The 26,308-nt window shown below is 40.1% G+C and overlaps 1 protein-coding gene across 5 annotated transcripts; it reads left to right on the forward strand.

Moving 5' to 3' along the window:
* The first annotated feature begins 1,618 nt into the window (after positions 1 to 1,618).
* ccdc66 (coiled-coil domain containing 66) lies at positions 1,619 to 26,170 on the forward strand. Of its 5 annotated transcripts, none has more exons than XM_088337615.1 (21): positions 1,619 to 1,786; positions 1,924 to 1,982; positions 2,059 to 2,084; positions 3,837 to 4,091; positions 6,719 to 6,953; positions 7,032 to 7,107; positions 8,558 to 8,652; positions 10,784 to 10,842; positions 12,395 to 12,487; positions 12,568 to 12,702; positions 12,776 to 13,008; positions 15,182 to 15,266; positions 15,325 to 15,471; positions 15,921 to 15,984; positions 16,422 to 16,475; positions 16,552 to 16,696; positions 18,621 to 18,798; positions 18,882 to 18,916; positions 21,174 to 21,313; positions 21,376 to 21,488; positions 25,935 to 26,170. In XM_088337615.1, the coding sequence occupies exons 1-21, from the start codon at positions 1,776 to 1,778 to the stop codon at positions 26,007 to 26,009; spliced, it is 2,313 nt and encodes a 770-aa protein (XP_088193741.1). In that variant the 5' UTR covers positions 1,619 to 1,775; the 3' UTR covers positions 26,010 to 26,170. The 5 variants fall into 5 exon arrangements, with proteins under 5 accessions (XP_088193741.1, XP_088193743.1, XP_088193740.1 ...); XM_088337617.1 differs by having other exon boundaries at positions 6,722 to 6,953; XM_088337614.1 differs by having other exon boundaries at positions 3,837 to 4,090; positions 6,715 to 6,953.
* Positions 26,171 to 26,308: the final 138 nt, after the last annotated feature.

The following is a 26,308-nucleotide window of genomic DNA, read 5'->3' on the forward strand; positions in this document are numbered from 1 at the left end:
TTGTGAAGGATTCCGGGTGGATTTCTGACCCTGGCAACAAGTAATGGCTGGAATGTTATTGGTTAAATTCCTAAATGTGAAAATACGCATCTGGAAGGAGCACAATTGGGGCAAAAGCAATAAAAGCAAGGAACATGACATGATTCAGATATGTTTTAGGCCAGCAAAGAAGGCCTTGCAGGCCCTGATGGACCACCACTGTGGTAAAATAAGGGCTTGCTTTTGAACGTGTTTAAAGAGGGGTGTTTGATGCATCCTTAAAAAGTTGAAAGGTAAATATTCTTCTTATTTATTACATGTTAATATTCCCCAACTAAAGTCAATGAGACTTTATGCTTTATTTTCCAAAAGCACTTATCTGATTTTAGCTTACTTTTAGTAGAGCTGTTTGGGGCAGAACACATTAGGCTTGAGGAATGGGGACTGGGGGGAGCGCTGAAAGTCGCATCATGCTTGTCCCTGCATTTTCTCCTAATTTCTATTTGTCAGTATAGCATGAAAATTGTGAAAGTAAGAAAAGACCTGCCACAAGTAAAGTCCAAACGGCAACCCAAACCTCAAGAACAATGAAGAAATAAGCGTTTATTTGAGATATCATAAGCTATGCATTCGTGAGATGACTGAGGCTGCAATGTTGACACAAGCTAAGATATGGCAGCAACGAGTAAAACGTTCCAAATTCCATACAGCTCCTTTAAATGTGACTATCTAGTCTGGGTATACATTTTATAGTTCTTGTTTTAATCAACTTGAAATGATTTTACTTTTAATAGTGTCCTTTCCATGCCCTATTTATAAGGAATGTGTTATCCAATATTTTCCCTTATATTGAATATGTCTCTTGATATTTTCAAATTGTGGCCACCGTACAACAGTTTTATTTTTTAGAAATCTTTTTTAAAACTTATTTTTTGGTAGATCGATCTCATCTTGCCCAATTCGGCTCTAATCTGGATTGATTTGGTCACTGGTAGCAGATGTTGCCTTCTACAGAGGCACCATTAAGAGCATCCTGACCAGCTGCATCGCCGTGTGGTATGGTGACTACGTGTCCTGAGGAAGAAGTCCCTGCAGCGCATTGTCAGAACAGCGGAAAAGGTCATTGGTATCCACCCCTACTGGACATCTACAAGACCTGCCTCCCCCGCAGGGCCACCAGGATTGCAGGTGACCCTACCCACCTGACTCAAAGCCTCTTCAACCCGTTTTGCCAAGTAAAAGAATGCGGGGTCTCGGAACCAACAGGCTTAATGACAGCTTCTTATGTCAGAACTCTAAACTCCCTCCCTACCGCCTCCCACCCCTCTGCCTTTTGCCAAATTAATGCAAAATTGCTCTTTTTAGATTCCGGGTTATCAATTGCAGTTTTCAATAAGGGGAGCTATTGGCCGAGGTTGACAGGGATATTTCAAACGTATTTAAAATATGGATACTGTACTCTCGCAGAGTAATTTTATTTAACATACGTATCAGAAACGAGAACTTTCCTAGGTGCAAAAACGCATCACCGCACTACGGCTGAGTTCCCGGTCGGAAATGTTTCTGATTGGCTGTTTATTTGAATGAGAAAAGTGAACTGACCAATCAGAAAGCACGTTTCCGATGCTGTCACCAACCAGCGTGAATAATGTATCGACCCAGGAAGCACGGGGAAAATCGACTTGAAAGTGCAAACAACCATCAACCTTTGGGCGATTTTCATTCGTTTATACAAACAAAAAAACAAAACCGATACTTCGGGTCATCAAATAACGTTGCTGATTTGGTTTGTTGCCATGTATCTCGGGTAAGTTTAGCTTAGTGTGCTAGCTTTGAAAATGTAAATTGCAGTGATATGCACACACCACACAGATCGCTTTAGATTAGGTAATGTGCCAATTTTGGAGGAAAATGATACCTATGTTAATGTGTTTTTTGGAACAGGGACGGGCTGCTATTTGAACTTCAAAATGGAAAACCCAGGTTAAGTGTCGTCAACAACGGTATGCAAACGAACTTCACGTCCCCAATGTGTGCTGTTTGGAAACAACTTTTCAAATGTCTTCTTTTCTCTATCAGTAGGTACTGAAAAGCACCATGTTAAGGTATGACTATGCACATCACATTCACAATTGAAACAAACATCGTCTCTTCTCGAGTTTTCTTCATTTTCCAAATGCTGTAGTTTTTGAGATTTCTCTTGCCCACATGTAGGTTTTAGATCAGGGGAAGGTGTAATAGTGGTCTGTTATTTGTAATAATTTGTGGTCTGTGAAGCCCTTTGAGACTCCTTGTGATTAAGGGCTATAAAAATAAACATGACTTGACTTGACCCCAAAAGCATTAGATGGGCCATTCATACATTTCGGTGCCCTTCCATCATGGTCAAAAAATGTAACATATTCAATGTTTTCAACGTTTAATATGAATGAAATACTTTCAACCCATACGAAAAATTTATTGGTCCAGCCCAGGTTATTATTCCGTAACTTTTTTTTTTTGTTTTTGTTTTTTTTAAATCAATTTCTCTACACATGACATAGGCCAAATGTTTCCCCAGTTACAGTGCAAACCAGTAATAGGGAGGGGTGATTTATGCTTAAGGTAGCCACTACTACCAATATACGATAAGTAATGTGAATGGTTTATAAACATGTTAAAAAAACTTATTATCAAAATTACCAAACAAATATTGGTTCTCGCTCTAAATAAGCGTAACAGGGTGGATGTTTTATGCTTCTCCTCATCAGTAAACAATAATTAAAATATTTGAAAAAAGGTTGATTAAAGAGTGGCACTTACTCTTCTCTTTGAATGTTTTCCCTCTAAAATACAGTATTGTTACACCAAAGAGTCATGTGACTAAAACAGGGTTCCCACAAATCGTGGAAAATTTAAAGGCATTGAATTATTCCAAAAAGGCCTTAATTAGCACTAATATGTCTTCAATCCAATTTTCGAAAGTCTTAAAAATGTGAACACAATAATTATATCTTTATTTGTTTGAATTAAGAATATTAGTGATACGAATTGTCTTTTTTTTTTTTTTTTTTTTTTTAGCCAATTCACCAATTTACTTTTGAGGCAACATGGCGTGACCGCAAAAAAGGAACTATCAAAATGGTGATGTCGTTTCAGTCGGGCCTTTCATGTCCTAGGTCTACCTACAATACACATAGCAACTTCAGACGCAGACGTTTACTTTGGACAATTGGAAAGTAAATTTAAAGAGAAGTGGCTGTCTGACAAACGTTATTTGCCATGCTAAAAGTAGTGCCTGGTACGGGTACAATATATTAAGTGCAAAATTGAGAGTTTTAAAAAAAAAAAAAAAAATCTCTAATGGCTGGGCAAAATCATGTATAAAATGATAGTGCAGTTTGGTCACTTAGAGTCTCCGCAGTTTATATTTCATTTTTTTCAACCACTCATTTCCGTTTTCATTACACAATACAGAAACATCTAGTGATCAAATAAAACACACTGCCCCTTTTAAATGAGTGTAGCCAATACAGATAGACTTACAATTATAAAGATAAAAACTCAACTGACATTATGTATTATTTAGCGCCTTCTCGCGGAAACACCTGATTCATTGAAAATGTACTTTTAATATCTATAAGAAGCAAAACTACATGAACAGTCATATAAAAGTTTTTTTTTTTTTTTTTTTTTTTATAAAAGCCGTAGGTCAAGAAATGTATATTTATTTGACATAACTTGAGGATCCCCACGAGGGAGCTGACATTATTGTCCGCCATCTTCTTGCTACTAGTATCCAAAGACTCAAAATCTTGTGAAAGCTGCAATGTGCTTTGAATGTTGGAAAAAAAAATGCTGCACGACTTTTTCTGCAGAAATCCCTCAAGACTCGCCCAACTTACGTCCTGAACTCAAGGCAACGTTTCTGTGTGGAGGATGTGCGGAGACCATTTCAGGCGGGGCGGCGCCCCATGGTCTCGCAGCCTGGGGCTCCTGGATATGCTAAGTCAGCAGAGCAAGGAGACACCTTTCAGTCCAACAAGGCAGCAAGCAGAATACGAGACGGTCGCATGAGTTTCAAAACACCAGATTGTCGTTTGGTAGGAAGCGAAGCTGAAAATGCACCCGAGGTATGTTTTTACTTCTTGAACCTCTACCTCTACTTACGAACTTAGTTAGTTCTGGGAGTAGCTTTTTAACCTGAAACATTTGTTAGTTGAGACGCCTTTTAAATGTTAATGCACTAATTTATTCCAAGCTAAAACAAATACATTTTAAAATTAGATATCCGCACAATAAACCGTAAACAAGAAGCAAATCAGTTAAAAAAAAGAATAAAGGAAATGATGAATGTATTAATTTTTTCCCCTCACGTTTCTTGAAAAACTTATCCAATGACGTATGCTTTTACCAGCTTATGACAATCTGTCCAAAATATGCGAGGCAGACTTTATCATAAAAAGCGAAAGCCCGACCTGTCAGCACTATATCTGCATGATTTCTTTCCACTAATTCTGAGACTTCACTGAATTTTGCCGAAATGTCTTAAATTTGGACCGATGGAATGATGCCTGCATCCTCCTCTGTGTCATCTCTGAACTTCGGCACGGCAATGTGTGTTATCATATCTTTTTATTATCACCATCATCATCTCATCAGCTGCACCGCTTATCCTCAGTAGGGTCACAGGGATGCTGGAGCCCATCCCAGCAATCATCGGGCAGTGGGCAGGGGACACCCTGGACTGGTTGCCAGCCAATCGCAGGGCATCTTTCTATTATCTCTTGCTTTATTTCATTGGCCATAAAAAGTCTCCTCTTCTTTTTTTCCTTGTCCACTTCTCTGCATGTCTTTTGTAGCATATATTGTGAATGACAGCTCCTTGTCGTGGTACCAGACAGTAGGCTATTTACAGAGCGGGAAGGGGACACTAAGAGCATGCCAGATTTACGCATATGCACCGGTTTTCCAGGTAGAACTCTGGGAATGGCAAATACATTTGTAACTAGAGGCAATATTTTCCAGTTCAGGTACTGTGTAACCTGAAACTTTTGTATGTAGGATACCACTGTATTTAGTTTGCCCTCTCCATGACCACATAGACATTTTGTATATAAATGGGCTGTACGGAATTTTTGAATATTTTTTTTAACTTGATTTCTATTGTGTTTTATACCCACGATCAACAAAAGATAACAAAGGTTAAAAGCATTGCAGAATTGGGAATATCGCTGATGATCAAGTCATTTTCAAAATCCAGTCCTCGTAGGGAGGTGGTGTCCTTTGTTTTTCTATAGTCTTTGGATATGGTGTCCTGTGTTCTTATTCGAAGTGCTATCCTCTTCATTACAAAATATTTCTCCACAGTGCACATCCACTGCTCCACAGTAGAGAGCTCTTATTTGTACCATAGCCTTGTTATTACTTGTTTTGCTTGCAGTCAGAAGAACCTTTACCTGGTACTCATCCTTTTTCTGCAATGTGTCTACTGTTAGATTCCCTAAATAATCCCATGTCGCACAATCATCTTTTAACCATACCATAAATTCTCCGAGTAATCTTGTATTCTTTGACAGAGAAAATATATGCATGTGGTCGACGTCTACCTTTCCACATGCGCTCCAGCGTGGTTGCTGAACATCCCAAAATAATTTCCTAACTTTGGGGGTCTTAAATAATCTGACCATGTTCTTCCCATTGAATTCTCTTTAAATTCTGGAGCTAGTGGATGTGCGCTGCGTTTTACAAATATCCACTACTCGTCTACTGTTTTCTTTAAATCTAAGTCCTTTTTCCTCCTTTCCCTTAATTTAGAGTAATGACTGGCCACTACATGCCATAAAACATTTGTACATATCCAAAATTGCTTAAAAAATATTCTCCATATAGGATCTTCATGACCTTATGATCACTGGTTTTATATTTTTCTCAAAGAGGTCCTTTAACTGAATTTGGAACTTTTTTATACGCTGATGCCACCTATGGCTTGTGATATCATTGCAACCTATGAAAAGCACGTGCAAGTACGTGCATGTTGACTGGTTCGAGACGATGGAAAAATAAAACAAAACTACAACATTTGACTGGGACGCAAGAGCACAAACTGACACCTCACGAGGGATTGGTATCATAATAAATACAAAAATTATACTGACGTGCCCAACCAAACGTACATTGATCTGGTATAATAGCAAAGGGCTACCTGACGATCTTTTGGATGATAGTGGATGTGTTTGATCAACAAGCAGCACTAATACTGAATTTCTAAGCCAGTTGGAATTGAGCACAGGCATATATCCTCCTAAATTATTAGGCTGATTGCCATTCTTTTTCTTTTTTCATGTAATTGCTATTCTTGGTGTCCGCGGTGGGTTCACCACAAGTAATAATGCACTTACTAATGTACTTGAAGTAGGGCTCCTATTTTAGCATTTTCCATTATTGTTGAAAATTGTTCGTATATTTCTCTATGCCGTGTGGTATGCTGCACTAAAAAAAAAAACAAAAACAAAAAAACATGGTAACAAGCATGGAATTACTCTCCACCACTCCCCCGTCCCCCTATTCCTATTTGGCCCAAACACTACTTTCAAAGGCCACATTCAACTACGCACCCCACCTTTTAAGAAATGTTTTTTTTTTTAAATAGTTACCGGTAATTCATTTTGCAAAGAGCCCCATTCCCTAAAATTCATATGTATCGGACAAATAAGCAGGACAACAAATGACATGTCTCAATTTTCTGTGTGTGTTGGAGGAGAAGTCAGAGTGTCAGAAAAGCAGCTTTTCGTCAACCAACAAAACATCAGCACAGTCTAAAAGATGGGCTGAGATGTCTGATAAAAAGTCCAGAAGACAACATTCAATCGAGCACGAAGGGCTAACGGACGTTGCGACGAGTTTGGAACATATGCGCCTTATTCTCCACGATGTCCAGACCACTAGTCATGATCAAAACGCTGCAGAGGAACAGGGAGCGTCCAGTCAGCTTGGTGAGTGAAAAATTAAAGTGATGACATTTTGAGGAACTATTTGGTTGATGGTGACATTCCCTTTCATGTATAACACAGAAGAGGAAGGATGTGTAGGAGAGATGGAGAGAGTAAGAAGTGATGAAACAACAAGTGGAATATCTATTGACAACCGGTGACGTGTTTCATCATTTTACTACATTGTTTTTGTATAATTTAAAGGGACATTGTGTATTATTTAGCGTCCCCTAGTGGTGAAGAAAATCTTCCTTCATTGAAATAATAATGAGAAAAAAATACATGAATCATCATATAAACATCTCATCTCATCTCATCAGCCGTACCGCTTATCCTCAGTGGGGTCGCGGGGGGGCTGGAGCCCATCCCAGCCATCTCCGGGCAGTGGGCAGGGGACACCCTGAACTGGTTGCCAGCCAATCGCAGGGCACACAGGGACAGACAACTCATTCGCTCATTCACACTTAGGGACAATTTGGACCGGCCAATTCACCTGAAATGCATATAAACATGCATTTCAAAAATACTCCAAAAGTCGAGAAATTTGTGTTTACTTTACAAAACATATGGCTCAGCTAGAGGGAGCGGAAGCGCAACACACAAAGCTTGTCTTTTGTAACGAAATCTAAGTTAAACAAGACTGTATAAACATTTACATCTTTTATATTTCAATGTCGACAGAGGGTACATGAACCAAAGATGTTCCATTATTGACTTAAAAAGCCTGTTCAAATTTGGACCATGAACCACAGCAGCAACATGTCGCAGCACAAAGAGAACAATGACTGGTACAACCCGACCGCAATGATTGACATTTTGTGAAATGCTCAGTCCGCCACTGACTTTTGATAATCATACAATTATCCCCCAAAATATTTAGTATTCAGGAAAAACTAAAGCAAGGTTTATACTGTCCATCTGCATTACTTTAAACACAACAAATAATTAAACTGTATATCATTAGAATAAGACTGACTTAAGATCATTGTACCTTCTATAACTGTGTATTTGCAGCCATTTGAGACCGTGATTGAGGGCTATACAAATAAATGTGGCATGACTTGTAGCACTTGTTTTCGGTTGCATGACACTATACAGCGACATCAACTGGTCAAATATTACACAGTGTCCCGTTACTGCAAATCAATCAATTGCTATATCACATTGTTTTTTGCAAAAAAAAAAACAAAAAAACACCTTAGTCTTTAAATGTACATCCTGTGGGATTTTGTTAAACTGAATTGAGCAGGTTCCTAGAAACCAAACTTCCTCTTTACCCTCATCTTGTGACTTCTAATTAAATTTCAAAATCTTTTGAACAGGTCGTGTCAATTATGTGCATGTTTTTTTGCCATGAGCTTTAGGGCTAACATAATTAAAGCTTCATTTACAATATATTTTGGTCACATTTTGATTTTGCTAGAAGTTTGACACTAACAAAACCTCATCTTGTGATATTTTACACGTTGCACCCCTCTTGCCACCTCTCTTAACAACCCCACCCAAACTTGTTAAAAAAAAACAACATCCCAAAATGAGTTTTGCTTGTAGTAAGGTGCTATAGAGATAGTTAATAATATAATACAATGTAAATGTTGATGATGTAGGCCTTCTGAGGGTTTTTCCAGCTGGCTGGAGCAGCGTGACATTGACAGCCGAGTATCCGTGGAAGACAAGAAGGCTCAGTGGAAACGACAACTAGGTACATTTATTCTTTACTACTTGTCTGTTATATACCGATAGGCAATACTTCTCAACACGTTCAAACTCAAGTGTGGCTCTTAGATTTGGTGGTCAAGTATTACAATTAAGCAAGGCAAGGCAAGTTTATTTGTATAGCACAATTCATACACAAGGCAATTCAAAGTGCTTTACAGAAATGGCTAAGAGACAGGTTAAAAACACACAATTACAGTTAAAACATAGAAGAAAATACATTGAACATTTAAAATGCATTAAAACCCCGGATAAACATAATAAAATCAATGAATTAAAATAAAGTAAAAGTGAAGAGTGCAGATGGAACCCTTTTAGTTGTATGCACAGTTGAACAGAGCTGTTTTCAGTCTGGACTTAAACACTGTCAGAGTAGACGCCTGTCTGACGTCATCAGGAAGACTATTCCAGAGTTTAGCTGCATGGAACTGAAACACAGCTTCCCCCTGTTTAGTCCTGGCTCTGTGCACCAGCAGAAGGCCTGTCCCTGAGGTTCTTGGGGTCCGAGATGGTTCATATGGGACCAACATGTCACAGATGTACTTTGGTGCTAGACCATGAAGAGACTTATACACCAGCAGAGCTGTTTTAAAGTCTATTCTCTGAGCGACAGGAAGCCAGTGCAGAGACCTGAGCATGCGATGTATTAGAATGGAAAACAGAAAATGGGAAACGCTCGGCCAAAGTTTTGAGTAAACCAGTAAAAATGAATAATATCTTAAAACTGTGATATCATCATTATTTTTTTTCCTGCAGAATTTTTTTAGTTTTCTTTTTTTTTTTTCGGTGCTGAAAATCCAGTGCATCCCTAACAATATTGTTGTATTTCATGTCAGTGCTGGACGAGTTACTAAAAAAAATGTTATTAGTGACAAGTACAAGTTACTTCATTAAAAACGTAATTGCCCTAACCCCCAGTGCATCCCTAACAATATTATTGTATTTCATGTCCGTGCTGGACGAGTTACTGAAAAAAAGTTGTTAGTGACAAGTACAAGTTACTTCATTTAAAACGTAATTGCCCTAACCCCCAGATTACTGAAACCCAAAAGTAGCCCGTTTCTCAGAAAATAACTATCTAGTTACAAATTACTATATATACTTACATTGAAGCAAAACCCCTAAAACTGCTAAAAAAATAGCCACAGAAAAAGATATGGTACAAAACGTGTACACCAACCTGTTGAAGCCGTGATGCCTTCATATTTCTTGGCTATTGGAATCTTTGGGAGCTTTCAAACTAACAGTCAAGACACTCCATATCTATTTTGTTTTGTCTCTTCATACCACTCAAGTATTTCCCCCTCCATTTCTGGGTAATGTCCAAGATGTTTGTTTTTCTCCAGGCATAGTGTATTGCAAAATAATCTTACGAATAAAAAGACCAAAATTCAGCACTTTTTTCTTCTTCACACTGTAAATTCTGTGCTCGCGTTTGCCCCATAATTGTTCCTGTATAAGCCACGCCCCCTCCCCAAGCATTGCCCACCATTTGCTACTGGTGACACACGACAGAATATGCGTGAATGAACTGAACCCTGATTTCAGTATTTTATGTTATACTTGTAAATAAGGCTTGGATGCAAATGTATACCGCAGGGAAAATATCAGTTGAAAGAAATTACACGCCCTTGAGAGGGTGTCACGGTAACTGTTTTCAGTTGTATTTTGTAGGTAGAAATAAACACGCCCGCCCATCTAATTATATAATTGTATTGTAAAATATTAAGTCGCTTGCAGAATTACGGTCGTATGATACTTTGTAAGAGAAGGTATAACCGCCAAAGAACTAAATATAATGGATTTTGTGATCTGCTGTTAAATAGTAACGCACAATGTTGTAACGACAGTTGAGTTACAAATTCCATTGGTAACACGTTACAGTATTCGTTACAGAGAAAAGTAATAGTGTTCCAGGAAATGCGTTTATTTGTAATGCGCAAATCCCAACAGTGATCAGCATCAAATCGAGATGTCACTTGTGCAATGAGTTCAGAGCACACATACAATATAGTACAGTCGAAGTACTTCAAATAGGCTACACAACATACAGTAAAAGCAAGTACCGTACTATATTTTGACTCTCTTGTATATAGTTATGTGTGTGTGTCATTTAGACGAGCAGGTGGCTCTGAAGCAACGACGGCAACAAAGTTTCAGCTCACAAAGGCTACAGGTAGGGAAATATTAGGAATGTTCAATCCTATGTTTCTATAAACAAATGTCAGTAACATGCTATTGGATGAAAAATGATGCAATAACGAGTAATGATGCACAAAAACTTTGTTTTCCTACCAATGTCTGACACCCACTTTTACTGAATTTGGGATGAAAATTCCCTTGTTTCTTGCAGTGGTTGCCTTTCAAAAAGCTCCTGCTATTTTTGAAAATCTGAAGTCTCATCTCATCTCGTACCGCTTATCCTCATTAGGGTCGCGGGGGGGCTGGAGCCCATCCCAGCCATCTTCGGGCAGTGGGCAGGGGACACCCTGAACTGGTTGCCAGCCAATCGCAGGGCACACGGGGACAGACAACTCATTCGCTCATTCACACCTAGGGACAATTTGGACCGGCCAATTCACCTGAAATGCATGTTTTTGGAATGTGGGAGGAAACCGGAGTGCCCGGAGAAAACCCACGCAAGCACGGGGAGAACATACAAACTCCGCACAGAAAGTCTGGAGCTGGATTTGAACCCACGACAGGTTCCCATGACATGAACTGTGCCGCACAAGCGCTAACCACTGCGCCGCCGTGCTGCCCTATAAAATCTGAAGTAGAAACACTTATTTATTTGATATCAGTAACATGTATTATTTTCGAGTATAAAGAAATAACAACTAAAGATCTATGAAAAAAACACAAAACACAGAATTGCATATAAATGACTTAACAATTGGTCTTTATTGTCTTTATACAATAACACAACAAAATTGGAAGGCTTTCGCTTTCTGTGTGAGAAACTGATGTGTAGAGGGCAGCTGGCTAGCTACACACCATCATCGGGGATCCTCTAACTGAACCAGTTCTCTGGTGATTTAAATACAAGAGTCACAAATGTAGCATTTTACCACAAGTAGCTCCAAGTCATCCGTTTTATGGGTAATAGATCTGGTGTTGGTGAGATGCAGGCTCGGCAGTGGTGGCTTTTGTGAGCGTTGTTACAGGGCCTATCTGCAATAGGCTGAACCTGCAGTACGGCTATCATTTTCTCTCCTGACGCCACCTCAGTCTCCTCCCAGATCTGATAACAATCCATGAAGCACCTGGTGGTAAACAACATTTCTTTGCACTTTTCTGACTTTCCTCAGAGTCCAATTCAATTGATTTTTTTTTTAAATGTAACAAATTGCACTGTGTATCAGTTTGTTTCAGTGGACACATTTACTTAAGCGCCTGCCCTGCTGTTTGACTGACATTACACACCAGCCTATCACAGTCACACATACAGTCACGCCCATCTAACACGTGCACACTCACACACACACACACACACACAGCCCTCTGCCACCTGCCACTTGGGATGACTGTACATGGAAATGAAGTTCTCAAAAGTGTTGAAAATGATTCTCGTTGAGGCATAACTGAAAACTAATTAGTGTTCCATATGTAATTGAGTCCATGCGTCCCAATACGTTTGATGGAATTGTCTGTACGTCACCTAAAATCTGAATGTGACCTCAGGTCATCTTCCATCAGATCATTTTATCTGGATTGTGCTTGTATAGGTAGAGGACGAACCAGGAAGTCCTTGTTCAGTTCCAGTGGCAGACTGCCAAAGGGACCAACCGGCAGCCATCAGATCCAGCCTCAAACTTGGGGTAAAAGGAAAAAAAGTCCTCGTTCACAAGTTTTTTTATAGTATCAATCTTAATAGATTATTTAAATGATGTGTGTTTAGGCGGTAATTCCAATGGAGGAGGCTTTGGTGTCAGAGAGGAAAGAGGAGCAGAGGAGGCTTTGGCTACAGGATCTGGACCGACAAAGGGAGGAGATCAGCCAGAGAAAGAGGCAAGAGAAGATTCTGCTCAACCAGGTGGGAAAGTAAAACAAAAGCCCTCTTCTCATATATAATTTCCGAAACATTTTTCTGTATATTGCCGTTGCAGAAAGAGGATCATGAGTTGTGGGCAGCGCACTTTGACTCAATGCAGCGCAAGCCTCCTGCAGTGGTGTTAGCCCCGCCTGCTGTCGTCCCAGTTTTAGCGCCCTCTGGTGACTGGGAGGCATCGTCCAGTGTGTCCCTTGCGTGGGACACCTCCAGCAGTTGTGGAGCAGACAGTGCTGACCGAGCCAGCGTTGATAACAACAACAGCAGCAGCAGACAGCCAACCAGGAGCAGGTACTTCATAGCAGTCCTTCCAAAATGGGGTATGCTAATTCCCAAGGTACTTTTTGAGATTTTAAAATGTACAGTGGTACCTGTTCATACGAGTTTTAATTCCTTCCAGGATCATGCTCGTAGTTCGGTAGCTAGTGTAATGAGTGAAATTTCTCGATAAGAAACAAATTAAAAACGAATTGTCCTTTTCCCGACCTCCCAATGATGATGTTAACTAAATAAAATGCAGGTTTATTGTGAGCACTTACCATGGTAGGAGTCGCACGGAGATGCGAGAGTGTGTTTGTTTTTACATGGGAGAGTGACATAGAAAAGACTGGTGATTATACATAAGCACATGGTGTACACCTAAAATTAGAGTTCCTGTAACTTTAGAGAAACGTACACACATTATTTACAGCAGACTATTCTAAAGCAGACTTTTATCTGCATTCGCAGCTTCTCCGTACCACAGTGTATGCCAGAGCTCTTCCTGAATTTCTGAAATCAGCAATAGCTGGGCTTGAAATCTATTCTGGTTGTCCCCCGATGGTGATTCCCTTTGTTGATGCTGCCTCAGATTTTTGGTCCTTGTAGAATGTAGATAGACAATAACTTCTGCTTGCTGTGTTCCGTGTTACGTATCCACAATAACAAGTTTCTCCATCTTGTCATGAATAGCGGTTCACAATTTTGAAAGAACTGTCTCACTCCTGCCGTGTTTTATAGCCTTGATGACATCATTCTATTTCAATAGCGTACAAATAGGAGATGTTGACCGTTCGTACTCCTTAGCTAGGTCACTCACACACACACCATGATTGTTTATTATTACCTGCTTCATTTCAATTGACATCGTTCTCCTTTTCTTCTCTGAGAAAGGAGATGTAATACGATTAAAAACAAACTAGCTGCGTAATTCAAACAAGTGTGCGGGATCAGGTGCCTGATGGTGAGAAGCCCTTCACAAACTGGGACGAGCTGAATCTGGCAGTGAGCAGTCTCTAGTGGTAGCCTAGGGGACTTTTTGTAGCTTGGATTTACCCTTGTTCGTAAAGCAGTGATTTCCCCCCCAAAAAACTCGTGTATTTAAATTCTCGTGTCTAGCATTGCACGTATAAATGGGCACCACTGTATATTAAAAAAGTGAACCTATTGCAAAATCATACCTACCCTGCAAAAAGGTCCCATTGGTAAATTATTCTTATCATTTTAAGGATTGTTTTAATATTGTTCTTTTCTAGTCAAATAAAACCGCTATCTCAGGTATTGTTATTTTTTTCTAGTTTTACTGTGGAAACAAAAAAATAAGAGTAAAATTAATTTAATAAAAATACCTAAGAAACAGAAACATTTTGAGTTTATTGTTTAGTAGACACTCATAATAAGGAGAAATACATTAATGTATTTTAAACTTGCTAGGAGATCAGACAGGATCCAAAGATCAGATAAGAAATTCCAACCTGTTCTAAAAGCCCTCCTCTGAGCCCTTTCTTTTTCTTAAAAAATACAAAATAAAAGCCGACCTACAGTGTGTGGAAATCAAAGAACAGCAACATGGTTGGCCAATGATGTAAGCAGCACATTTTAGGAAAAAACACAAACAATAGTGCTAATTAACAGTCCAAACAACAACCTTTGCACAAAAATAATCTGATAAAAACATGATTGGCCGATATAGACAATGATGTGCATAGGGGTCAGAATAACAAACTGGCATCCTATGCAGGTGTCTAATATTAAAAACAGAACAAACTTATCCTATACCAAAAATAACTGACAAACTACATAATAAATTAGGAAAAAATAATAATTACTTGAAATCATTTAAATTGGTATTTTATTTTTTATATATTTTAATTGTTTTTAAATAAATTAAAGAAGTCATTTTAATGATTACAGGTAAATATTTCTTTCTAAAAAACACATTTGAATAGTATCATATATTTTAGAAGAAATATTTAATAATAATTTATTTTAATATATTTTTAAAATATAAAATCATGACTTCATTAGAAAACAAGCTTAAAACCAATTGGAAAAATAAAAATAATTAAATTATTGAAATAATATGTCAAGATCATTTATGTATTTATTACAATCCAAAAAGGTTTTGTAATTGCCTATATATGGACTTCAAAATTAGGAACATCACAAAGCGTCAATGGCACCAACACCCAAATGTGTTTTGTAGCTATCTTCGGAGCATGACCGCCTTGCTGGACCCAGTCCAGATGGAGGAGCGTGAGAGGAGGAGGCTCAAGCAGCTGCAGCAGCAGGTGTGCTTCAGCTTTCTTTCCTCAATCGTGCTCATCTTACTTGTTCGTTTTTGTTCAGAGAGACATCCACCGACAGATGGAGGAGCGCCGGCTGCAGAAGCAAGAAGAGCAGACCAGAAAGAGGGAGGAGGAGGAAGAAGACGAGAGGAGAATCATGATGGAGAGGGACCTCATGCAAAGGACTTTCCTGCAGGGAGAAAACAAGGTCCTGCGAATTTTTTTTTCTGTGAGGGTTCCAAGATAGCGTTTCACTCTTGGGTTTTTGGTTAGGATTTTGGTTATAAAGTGTAGATTTAAGAGAATGACCATCAGAGTAGGGTTTCAAACTAATGTAATTTTAGACTTGGGATTTTGAATAGGATAAGGCTTTCTGAGTTAGAGCTAGGGTATCAAAATAGGGTTTCAAACAGTTAAGTTTTGGGTTTTAGAGTAGTTAGGGTTTTAAACCTTACGTAGAGTACAGTTAGGTGTTACTAAGTCCAGAGAATATTCGATTACTAATGATGAATGCTATATTTCACTTATACCTTCAAAATAGGGGTGAAGAAATTAAAGCTACAGTTAAGTTCTTTAAATTAATTTGCCAAAATAGGGTTATAAAGTACTAGCAGACGTCATTGACATTTCAACCAAAAACTCAAATGATATGTGTAGGAGGAGCAGACGAAGAAGCAGAAAGATGATGCTGGACAAGTGAACGAGTCAGCGGACGTGCAAGGTGAGTTGACCATGTTTTTGGGGAATTTTGTGAGAGTGTGCGCGTGTGTAAGAGCGAGAGAGCGGTTGTGTGTGAGAGTGAAGGTGGGAGTGAGAGAGAGCAGTTGTGAATTGGTGCCTCTGGCCATCTGTGTGCGTGATTGTGTGTGTTAAGCACATTGCAAAGCGCTCAGGGAGGTCTTCAGGGACTTGAAAAGCGCTACATAAATGAAGAGTATTTATCATTTGTGAGAGCAACTGTGACAGAGAGCGGTGTGTGATAGGGAGAGCGCCGTGAGAGAAAGTGTGTGTGAGAGGACACGCGTGTATAAGGGATCACGGGTGGAAAGAGAACAGGTGCGTATGGGGAAAAAGCAAAAGTGAGTGCATATGTATGAGAAAGAGTGAGTGATCCATTCTTTGCCGTCAAGTCTTTATGTTGACGTATTTGCTACGCAGCATTATGTCCGACCGCGCATGTGAAGGAGAAGAGAGACATGGCTGTGCAGACAGGTACCAAATCACCTAACTAGCCAGAATCCTCCCAACGTTTGTGACCAACCACTCACACACGTGCTTGCATGCACAGAAGCGGCCCCTCCTCTCATCACAGAAGAACGTCTTCCGACCGTTGACAAGGCCAGGCAAGGAAAGGAGAACGCGCCAGTTCCAGGATGTGGCGACAGGGCAGAGAGGAGAAATGAAAAGAGGAAGCCCGAGTGGAACACGCAAAGGTGCCAACTAAGATCATTCAGCAGAGACTGTTTTATCTCTTCACAATCTGTTGATTAGGAGAAATAATTTCATCCAACCTTTAACTCTTTCAGTGGGAGACGTTTTTGCTCAAATGGAAAGTGCAGGTGCCAGACAATTTTTGACTCATTTTTTAAGGCCTACAGAAAATTTTGCTCTGAGGCTATATAGGCATAGGAAATATCAAAGGAAAATTTTTATTAGGAACAAAAGGATGCCTCTACCATTGTGTACTATACAACAGTTTAAGAAAACTGAGGAAAATCGTTCTTTAGGAAAGGATTACCGTATTTTCCGCACTATAAGGCGCACCTAAAGGCCTTGATTTTTTTTTTTCAAAAGCTGACCATGCGCCTTATAATACAGTGCGCCTTATATATGGATCAATATTAAGTCGCAAAGTCTTGCAACTAAGGCAAGCAGCCACCGACTAGATTTTCCCCCGAATGTGAAGTAGTCCGCGGTGTATGCTGGGATTTATATACCGGCGGTTCATTTCCTAACCAATGTGTCAATCATCATTTGAATCAGTCATTTTGGCTAAGTTATTCGGAGGTAAAGGGGGTGGATCCTTTTTATCATTTACAGACTCGCATAGGCTAAAGGGGCGAAACAAAGCCTGCAATTGGCCGAAAAAGATGAATGTAAAAAAAGTGACCACTTCAATTCACAACAGTGCAAACTACAAAAGCAAATAAACAAAAAAATGAAAGCGCTTTACCTGGAAATACACTGACAAAGTGGGTAGTGCTGGATGAGTTTGTCGTCAGTTCAATCTGCGCTACAGGAACGTATGGTAATGCAAAGCGCGTGCACCCACACACACGCATACTCAGTTTGACAAAAATTCAATTAACTCAAAATAAAGACAAATAGGAGCACATAACAACTAAAGAATATCCTAGGAGTAAGACACAAGTCAGAAAAGGGATAACAAACCAAATTATATTAACATAAATTCACTCTGTACTCAGAGATTGATGAGACTCACCACAACACATGCAGTCAGGTGAACTGACCAGAAACTACTAGCACCATGCTTGTTACAGCTGTTGTAGTGCGTCACTTTTGCCATAATTTAATATTGAATATAACACTCTGTTATATATATTTCTGTGATAACTCCTATATCTGAACAATGCTTTCCATAAACAGAAGGGCACTTTGCTTGCAAAATGACATTTAATTGCAAAAATTATGCATTAACTTTGCAAGAACTTTTCGGCCCCCAAAGTTTCCGGAGATCACGATTGGGGTTGTCATGGCGATCGTGGAGGTACACAAAACGTTATCCTTCTCTCTCCCAGACAATTACATAGGCACTTTGTCATCTTTTTTAGGTAAGTATTTAGCTTTGAAGAGTTAAAAGCAAAAATATAAGTACAGACTGTTACCTGTTGCCTTATTGCACTTACTTGGCATATGGGCGAAGCAAGGTGCCAAACGGTGTAATACTGTCGATTTTTGGGGCACCATTTCCTGTGTTGTTTTGGACAATGTCAGCCTGGTGGCGCCCATCCCTTCCAGGCAAACATATGTTTCCACCCGGTCATGAACGGGGACTTTTCACATGTTAGGCGGATGAGCTTACCACTGCACTGCGGAAACACTGTGGCTAAAAGAACGAAACTAGGCACTAAGTGTTGACAAAGATCTGATCAAAGCATCTCCTGCCATTTGTGGTGACTCATAATAATTCCTAAGGCCTTTAGAATAGTTCCAAAATAATAATGCTAAAAACATTTTTATGTTTTTGCACTCAGGGACAATGCTTCTATAAACATATTTTATGTCATGGCACTGAATGAGTTAATCCTTAAGTATCCTATTATTACCATTCTCGAATTGAAAAAGAAAGACCTTCCTTATCACTTCATTATTCACATCTTGCTTTTGTCCACCCAGGCCGAGTCGACGCTTCGTTCCCGCGTCAGATCGTTACCCGGCCACGCAGCAAAGGCGCCGACGGGAGAACCGACTCAAGAGGCAGGAGGAGATACTCGGCTTGCAGCAAAGGAACTGCCCTCCCGCTAATCAAACCAAACTGCATGTAAATGCTAGAAGACCTCCCTGCCATCATGTGGTAAAGCAAAAACCACAGCACCATTTGTTGAAGAGACAACAAAGAACAAGTCTCTGTTCTTACTTATTTTGTTTTGCTTCCAGGTGGATTCTAAACGTGTGAGTGTTTCTGCCAAGAGGTGAGGATTACATCTGATGGCAACACAGTAGATGGTCAATTCACATTTATTTGTATAGCCCTTAATTGCAAGTCTCTAAGGATAGTTGAATGCACTGCTTCTCAACCTCTATTTACCAAAGAACCCCATGTAAAAGGGCTCGATTTACTCCTTACACACCGCCATAGGCTGGGCTTTAAAACACTGAATATTCCCTTTGTGCATGCGCAGTGTGAGAAATATTGTCCAAATGGGTCATTTTTGACACCTTTGCATAGGTTCCAGTCTCACCACAGGTTCGTTTCCTACGGAATCTTCTTGCGCGAACATGAAGGATTAGGAGTGAGACTCGGAACTCGTATGACTGGAGTTACATTCGAACATTTTACAGCCAAGCATCTCCGAACCAATCCTCAAAGCATTTTGGGGATTGCTCAAACCAAGAGCTACCAAACTCTACAAATCTTCCATAGATTATCACACTAGTTCTCTCGAACTACAAAATCCGCATTTTGTATGAAAACTAAAAGGTTTGTGGGGGGGAAAGAAATTTCAAGCAACGTTTATTTTTGTCCTCTAGATCGTGCTTTTGGTTCAATACATTTCCAGTGCATCGTTAGACAAAGAGTGTCATTTAGAGCATAGGTGGATTCACCTATGCTCTAAATGACACTCTTGAACCTGGCTTTGGCAACATCGAGTTGACATATTTGAACCTGCAGCTTATTTTTCTCTTGCGCTTCTTTGAGTGGTGTCCGCGGACTGACAAGGGATTGTCTTGGGGTAATTATGGTTTGACTCTTGGATTTTTCATCATAGTGTTAACAATCGTTTCATGAGCTTTGATATTATGAATTCTTTAGTGATGTACAGCTAAAACGTGGTCTGTTGGTGTGACACTGACTGTAAACTGTAGGTATCACTACGGTAAATTCACGACAACAAGTTGCGCTTTTTTTTTTTAAATTTCAAAAACAGCAGCTTGCAATACGATGCAGCTTATTCTTTTATCTTTGTGAGGCGAATGGTGTCAACTTTGGATGCGTGCTGGGTTCTTCCTGCGGCTCTCCTTAGTTGCGGATCCCATCAGAGATCTGCATTGACGCGTGGGGGCTCCCAGACGCGACACATCCCTGGCGGTTCGCCTCGGCGGGCTTAGAACTGGTGCGGACCAGGGAACCTGATCGTTTCATTAAAATAGCATCACAGGGGCCTGCGGCGGGCGATGGTGCCATTTGATTTCTACAAAGTGCTCTGAATGTCAATATTATCAAATTCAATGAAGTATGGTTATACAACGAGAGTAACTATGACTCCCTTGGGTAGCCAAATACCTTCTCATCTAATTAGTGACTCACATAAATGGATGAACTAAGTTCCCACTATCCTTATGGAGTAAGATTGTGACCTTGGCAGAATTAGCAGGGAAATTTCCAGTGTACAGTAGAATAGAAACTTATCGTGCCATGATCAAGGCACTCGTTAAGGGACTCAATCTGCAGCTGTCAAGCTTAATAAACTCGCGCAAAAGTCAATATGAATTAAATTGGAATTAACATATACCCAGGCATGAGAAAAACTTCCTCAAAAGAAAACTTATGATTGTACGATCTTTTGAATTTAAGTCGGTGCATTGAACTTGACTTCCAGACAAAAGCTAATCCTTCAGGGCATTTTATTTCACTGTGTGACGTTTGATGATTTGATCAAATGTATGAAATAATCCTGATAATGCCAGAGCCTGTGTCCCATATCAACAAATAGACCACTTAAAATATGTCTCCCTCGTTCAGTTACTTAAGATTTTTGACGCTCATTTTGTAAAAATGGCACAACTTACTGTAAAGGAGGTATACGGATGTATTTACCTTCAGCTATGTGACCGCAATACCTGTACCGCTCATGTAATCAAATTGCTCTGGGTGCTTGACTGGCTTTTTCCGGTGTTTACAGTTTGTTCGGTGGGTTTTCATCATAAAGTCTCAACAGTGACCATACAATTTCAAATGAGCTTCCATTTATAGGACTCCTTGGAGACGTACAGCCAAAACGGGGTCCTTCAGTGTAACACCGTGACTGTAAACTGTAGTTGGTCTTTGCCCAGGTATTCTTGACTGAATCAAATATTTACTGTTTTGCCTTGCACATACCAAAATTTTGATTACATAGAGGATTTTCTTATGCATATTATCTCCGTTCTGGATGTACTCGTGAAAAGATCCATAGTTGGTTTGCGAGCTGTATATTCTTAGCCCCTGCTTTGTTGATTCCTTTGCAGTAATCCCTCCTCATCTCACGGGGAACGCTCCCCTCCCGTCACTCAACCCTTACTACAGTTCATCCCATACGTCCGAACCAATGACGTCATCCACTTGGACCCCACAGAGACAAGTGACACGCCCCCTGATGCACACTCTGGTGTGTATACACACATACAGTATTCTTGTGAAGTGATGCTAGCTTTCCATTCTTGTCAATAGGTTCCAGCTGGGCGCATCCTCCCGAAGGCTCCGCTTCACCCCAGGACATCCTGGTTCTGCGCGGCGCACAGAGACAGAAGGAAATCCTCAAAGGCCTGGAGCATTTACGACAGGTTTCATTTACAACACTACCTTACTGAGTCCAGCTTCCAAAACAGTGTTGGGCTTGTTACTGGAAAAAGTATTTACAGTAATAAGTTAAGTAGGGCAGCATGGCGGCAGAGTCTCAGGTCATGAGATCAAACCACCTGTGTGGAGTTTGCATGTTCTCCCCGTGCTTGCGTGGGTTTCCTTTCGGGCACTCCGGTTTTCTCCCACATTCCAAAAACATGCATGTCCAGTTAATAAGCCGGTCCAAATTGTCCCTAGGTGGGAATGGGCAAGCGAATTGTCTGTTCCTGTGTGCCCTGTGACTGGCTGGCAACCAGTTCAGGGTGTCCCCTGTCCACTGCCCGGAGATAGCTGGGATGGGCTCCAGCACCCCTGCGACCCTACTGAGGATAAGCGGTGCAGATAATGGATGGATGGTTACTTAAGTATTTGCGTTACGCCCCAGATTACAGACACCAAAAAGTAGCGTGTCACTCTGAGAGGAAGTAGTTACTAATTACCCTACTTACATAGAAACCGGCCCCCTAAAACTGCATTAAAAAATAAAAAAGATGTCCACAAACTTGTAAGAGTGTCAAACTCTTCTCATATTTCTTGGCTTGTACAATCTAGGGAGTTTGCAAACCAACACAGCTAAAACGGTCCGTTTCCATTTTGTCTTTTGTTTCCAAACCACTCGAATATTTCCTTCTCCATTTATGGATAATGTCCAAGAAGTTTTCTTCTTTCTTAAGGCATAGTATTTTGCATAATTTTACAAATAAAAATATCAATTCAGCACCTACTTGAGTTAAGACATTGAGCCTGAGAGCGCGCAGCGCAGCCCACAGGCTCGGCAACACGCTTGGCTGTGCGCAAGAGGGGGTCTGAATATCATGCAGATCCGCCACCACGCGACACAAAGAACAATGACTAATGGATAATCAAAGATAAAGGCAACGAGAGAAAAGCCTTTACGAATAAAATATAAAAATTCTGGTTTTCATTGGCCTCGGTCCCTTAAATAAAAAAATTGGTTGGGTTCGGGCTGGAACAGGTTTTAAAATTCCGTCTGGATTTCTTTTAGGCTCTGCCTTAGCTCTACTGGCTACCGCTCACCTATGGTGACACACAACCAAATATGTACATATAAACTGAGCCCCCCCTAATTCCAGTATTTTATAGTTGTAAATACAGCTTACCGTATTTTCACGAACATAGGGCGCACCGTGTTAAAAGGCGCAGTCTCCGTAGCTGGTTCTATTTCTATATTTAACACTACACAAGGTGCACCCCACGATAGGGTGTGGGTGCCTTCGTTCGCGGACGCTGCTGTAGTGCCTGAATCCGACTCCGCTTCGCATGAACTATGTTTCTCGGCGATGCGGTGTTGGCTACGTTTGCATATGTCGTAATAAATTCCTAAGCGGTGTTGGTAATACCCACTTTATGAATAATGCCATTACGTAATGGTGTTACATTTTCAGTCATTGGGTAATCGATTATTTTTTCCGTTGTTACAATACTGGTATCGTATCCGACGGTCAAAAGCAGCGTGTTACTTTTGGCGTGCCCCCGCACACCTGACGCTGTTCTCAGCGGCGCGGTTTTTCGCTCTCCCTCAGTTTGTCACGTCACGTTAATTCAAATCGCGTCACCATTTAAAATAGCACATAGTTAAATAGCCATTAAAAATAATTTACTAATATCGCCGAAAAATTGGGGAATGCGGTTGCAAAAGACTCGTGTCATTCGCCAACAAAATAGCCCTATGAGCCGGCGCTTGGAAGTGGGAGCTGGCTAAACATCAATCGAGAACCAGTTCCCTTCGAGACAAGAATTGTCCGTGATGATTGTTCAAAAGGCATTCTTTAGGGTTCCTGTGCTATTGACAATTGAATTTGTTGATTATAAAAAAGGTTCAAATATTGTAGTTTGTATTTCCTGTGTATTTCAGTGAATTTTGCTTTATTTCCCCTAATTTATAAGCCATTCATCATAATAAATTATGAATGGTAAGATGTGGATTAAAAAAGAAAGAAACCACCTGTTTGGAACCATGTCCTGCGTAGTGACGAAATCAACACACCATAGTAGATGAAAACACAGAAAGCGTTCAATGGAGGGAAGGTGACCTTTTGGGTTTAATTCCTATTTTGGGAGACAACTCTCTTCAGCCTCCGGTAGCACAATAACTTTTAAATTGCTAGATGCTAATGCCGGAGCATGAGTACTTCCGCTGTTAGGAACTAAATATTAAAATGTATCGTTTACCAAAATTGTTCGAATTGGTTATCTGACTCCATTAACCAAACATAACCTACATTCTCCTAACAATGCGCGCTTGTTTCTTGATGGGGAAAGATGGACAAGAATAGCCAACATTTTCACACGGGGGCAGATTTAATTTCTTAAATAATTTAGCTAAGTGAACTCCGTCGAATATATGGCCGAATTAGTGTCGCTCAAGTCTCCGTGAAGTCTCCTCTCTCGATCTTCTGCTTCCTTCCTCTGCCCACGTTTTTTCCGCAAGCCTGTGTGCTGGCTCCTCCCATGGGCGTGCCAATGAAACAGCGCACGTGGCCCCACCATCTAGGGGAAGAGCGTCCCGATGTCTGAAAAACTCATAACAGCAGAGCGTTTCTACATCATCAGGGCCTTGTTCTCCAAACATCACCTGCCGTCCCCGTCAGTGTCCTGTTATTAAAATTCCCCAGCCAGAACATTCCGCATTTGGAACAGCGTGACCTGCCGCCCACTCAGTGAAAATATTCATTGCACTCGAAAAATGTAACTTGTACAAAATCCTTCACCGCCAACAATGTATCGCTTTTAGATGGAAAAGTGAACGATTTCACGAAAAGATGAAAATGTTGCTAGTCTTATGCAAGGCTCGAACCTGTGACCTTCCAGTCTCCAGGCAGGAACTCAACCCTAAGCAGGGATCAGAATTTTCCGCGGATCCGTGGATTTCCGCTGTTTTTGAACCCCAAAGGTCATTCCCGTAAATCGTCTAAATTCGATGAGAAAATATTTTGGGGGGGTGAGGTATTACACGTGACTGTTTCATCACCCCAAGTTAGCATTTAGACCATTGGTCGATAGGTTTGCTGATAACCAATCAGCGGAGCTTTTGTTCAGAGCATTGGCTTTCTCAAACATGGCGCTCCTTCCGGTCTTTTCAAACGGTGAAATGAGTGTTTGAAAAAGTAAATATGAAAATACTAAGAAAAGAAGACGAGGCTTTTGTCTCCGAGATTGATAAAGGAATCAAGAATAAATTTAAGTGGTCATGGCTGGAGAAGACTGTCACAGTAATTGTTAAAATCGGCGCAAAGATCGAGGAAGTTACAGAAACTTTGAGCCAGTTCATCGCAAAGTGTGATGTTCCAGGGAAAGCGAAGTGTCTATACTGTGTCGATCTGATCAATTATGGTACGCGAGGTTGTGTGGCACTGATCGATAATGCTAAAATGAACAAGCACAAATCAAAAATAGCTTGCCGGCGATCAAATTATGCACTCGGATCCGCATTTAAAATCGGCAGCCACCGGTTCAACATTATTGGCCGTTTCAAATCTTTCCACTTCAAATACTAGCAGCAGTCAACCACTGGTTCCCCTGTGTGACAGAAAATCCTAATCTGAGGTATTTATAAATCAATTTATTTATGAAATGATTTTATCTTTTGTGTTTATACAATATTTAGAACAGGATAAACAAAATTTAAAATCTGTTATAAACATGATTAAAATAGATTTTGTATCATCATGATCATGTTCAATATTACAAATGCTTTTAATGTCAATATATTATTATTTTTTTAATATATATATATATATATATATATATATATAATACATGGTTTCTGTTTTGTTGGATTTAATTCATTCTAGTGCAATATTCACATAGCAAATAAGATAAATGCTGTTGACTTCAGGGGGGCTTCGCCCCCCACCGGGCTCCGCCCTGGACCCTGGCTATTTCAGCTGAAAATGAAAATCTCCATTCTGATCCCTGCCTAAGGCTACCGAGCTGGTTGACCGCTTAACATAACACATAGGGCGCGCTGCAGGATTTGATAAAAATCTGAGATTTTTAGATGCTCTACTTAAAATGTGGTAGATGCGAGGCCACACACTGGAGATGACCAGTATCTTAGTAGGGAGAAATTTAAAGTCCTTGTACTCCAGCACCACCGTAACGGTGTGTTGTATTTATAAACCAACTTAAACGTTGGATTCACTATTGTATTGCTGCATTAGCTAGGGAGGTACCGTTAGATCAGGAAAACATTGGAAATCATGGTCTGCTTCTAAAATAACATTTTGTAACAAAATTTGATTTACAAAATGGGGTTGATAACGTGTTACGGTACTCGTCGGTGACCAAAGTAAATGTGAAAGGAACACACCTTTTGCAACATGTTACTCTTCATACTGTTGACAAGCCACTGTGTGTGTGTTTAGGGTTTACTCCAGAAGCAAAGAGAGATGGAAAGTGACCTGCGACGTCATGGCAACAAGCACATGTCAATGTGTTGAAGACAGCACTCGCATCCTTCCAGGGCCATGGTGGAGCTACGGGTTTCTGTTAGACATGATGAAATGTCCGCCGATGTTTAATTTGCCCAGTTTTGCAAGATGTGTGAATTGAATTCTCGTTAACTTATTGTAGTTTTTTATTAAAGCTGGTCATTTTTTTACTTATTTTTGAATTGAATGAGCAAATTTAAAATGTTTTGGAACACTACAAAATAGAAGGCCCGCTTCACTTTGACATTTTAGTGCTTAAACATAGCAATGCGGTTTCCCTTATTGTATAATAATAAATCTTACAAACA

Source organism: Urocampus carinirostris, chromosome 6 (assembly GCF_059441175.1).
Source record: "Urocampus carinirostris isolate Australia breed hairy pipefish chromosome 6, RoL_Ucar_1.0, whole genome shotgun sequence".
NCBI classification, from domain to species: domain Eukaryota; kingdom Metazoa; phylum Chordata; class Actinopteri; order Syngnathiformes; family Syngnathidae; genus Urocampus; species Urocampus carinirostris.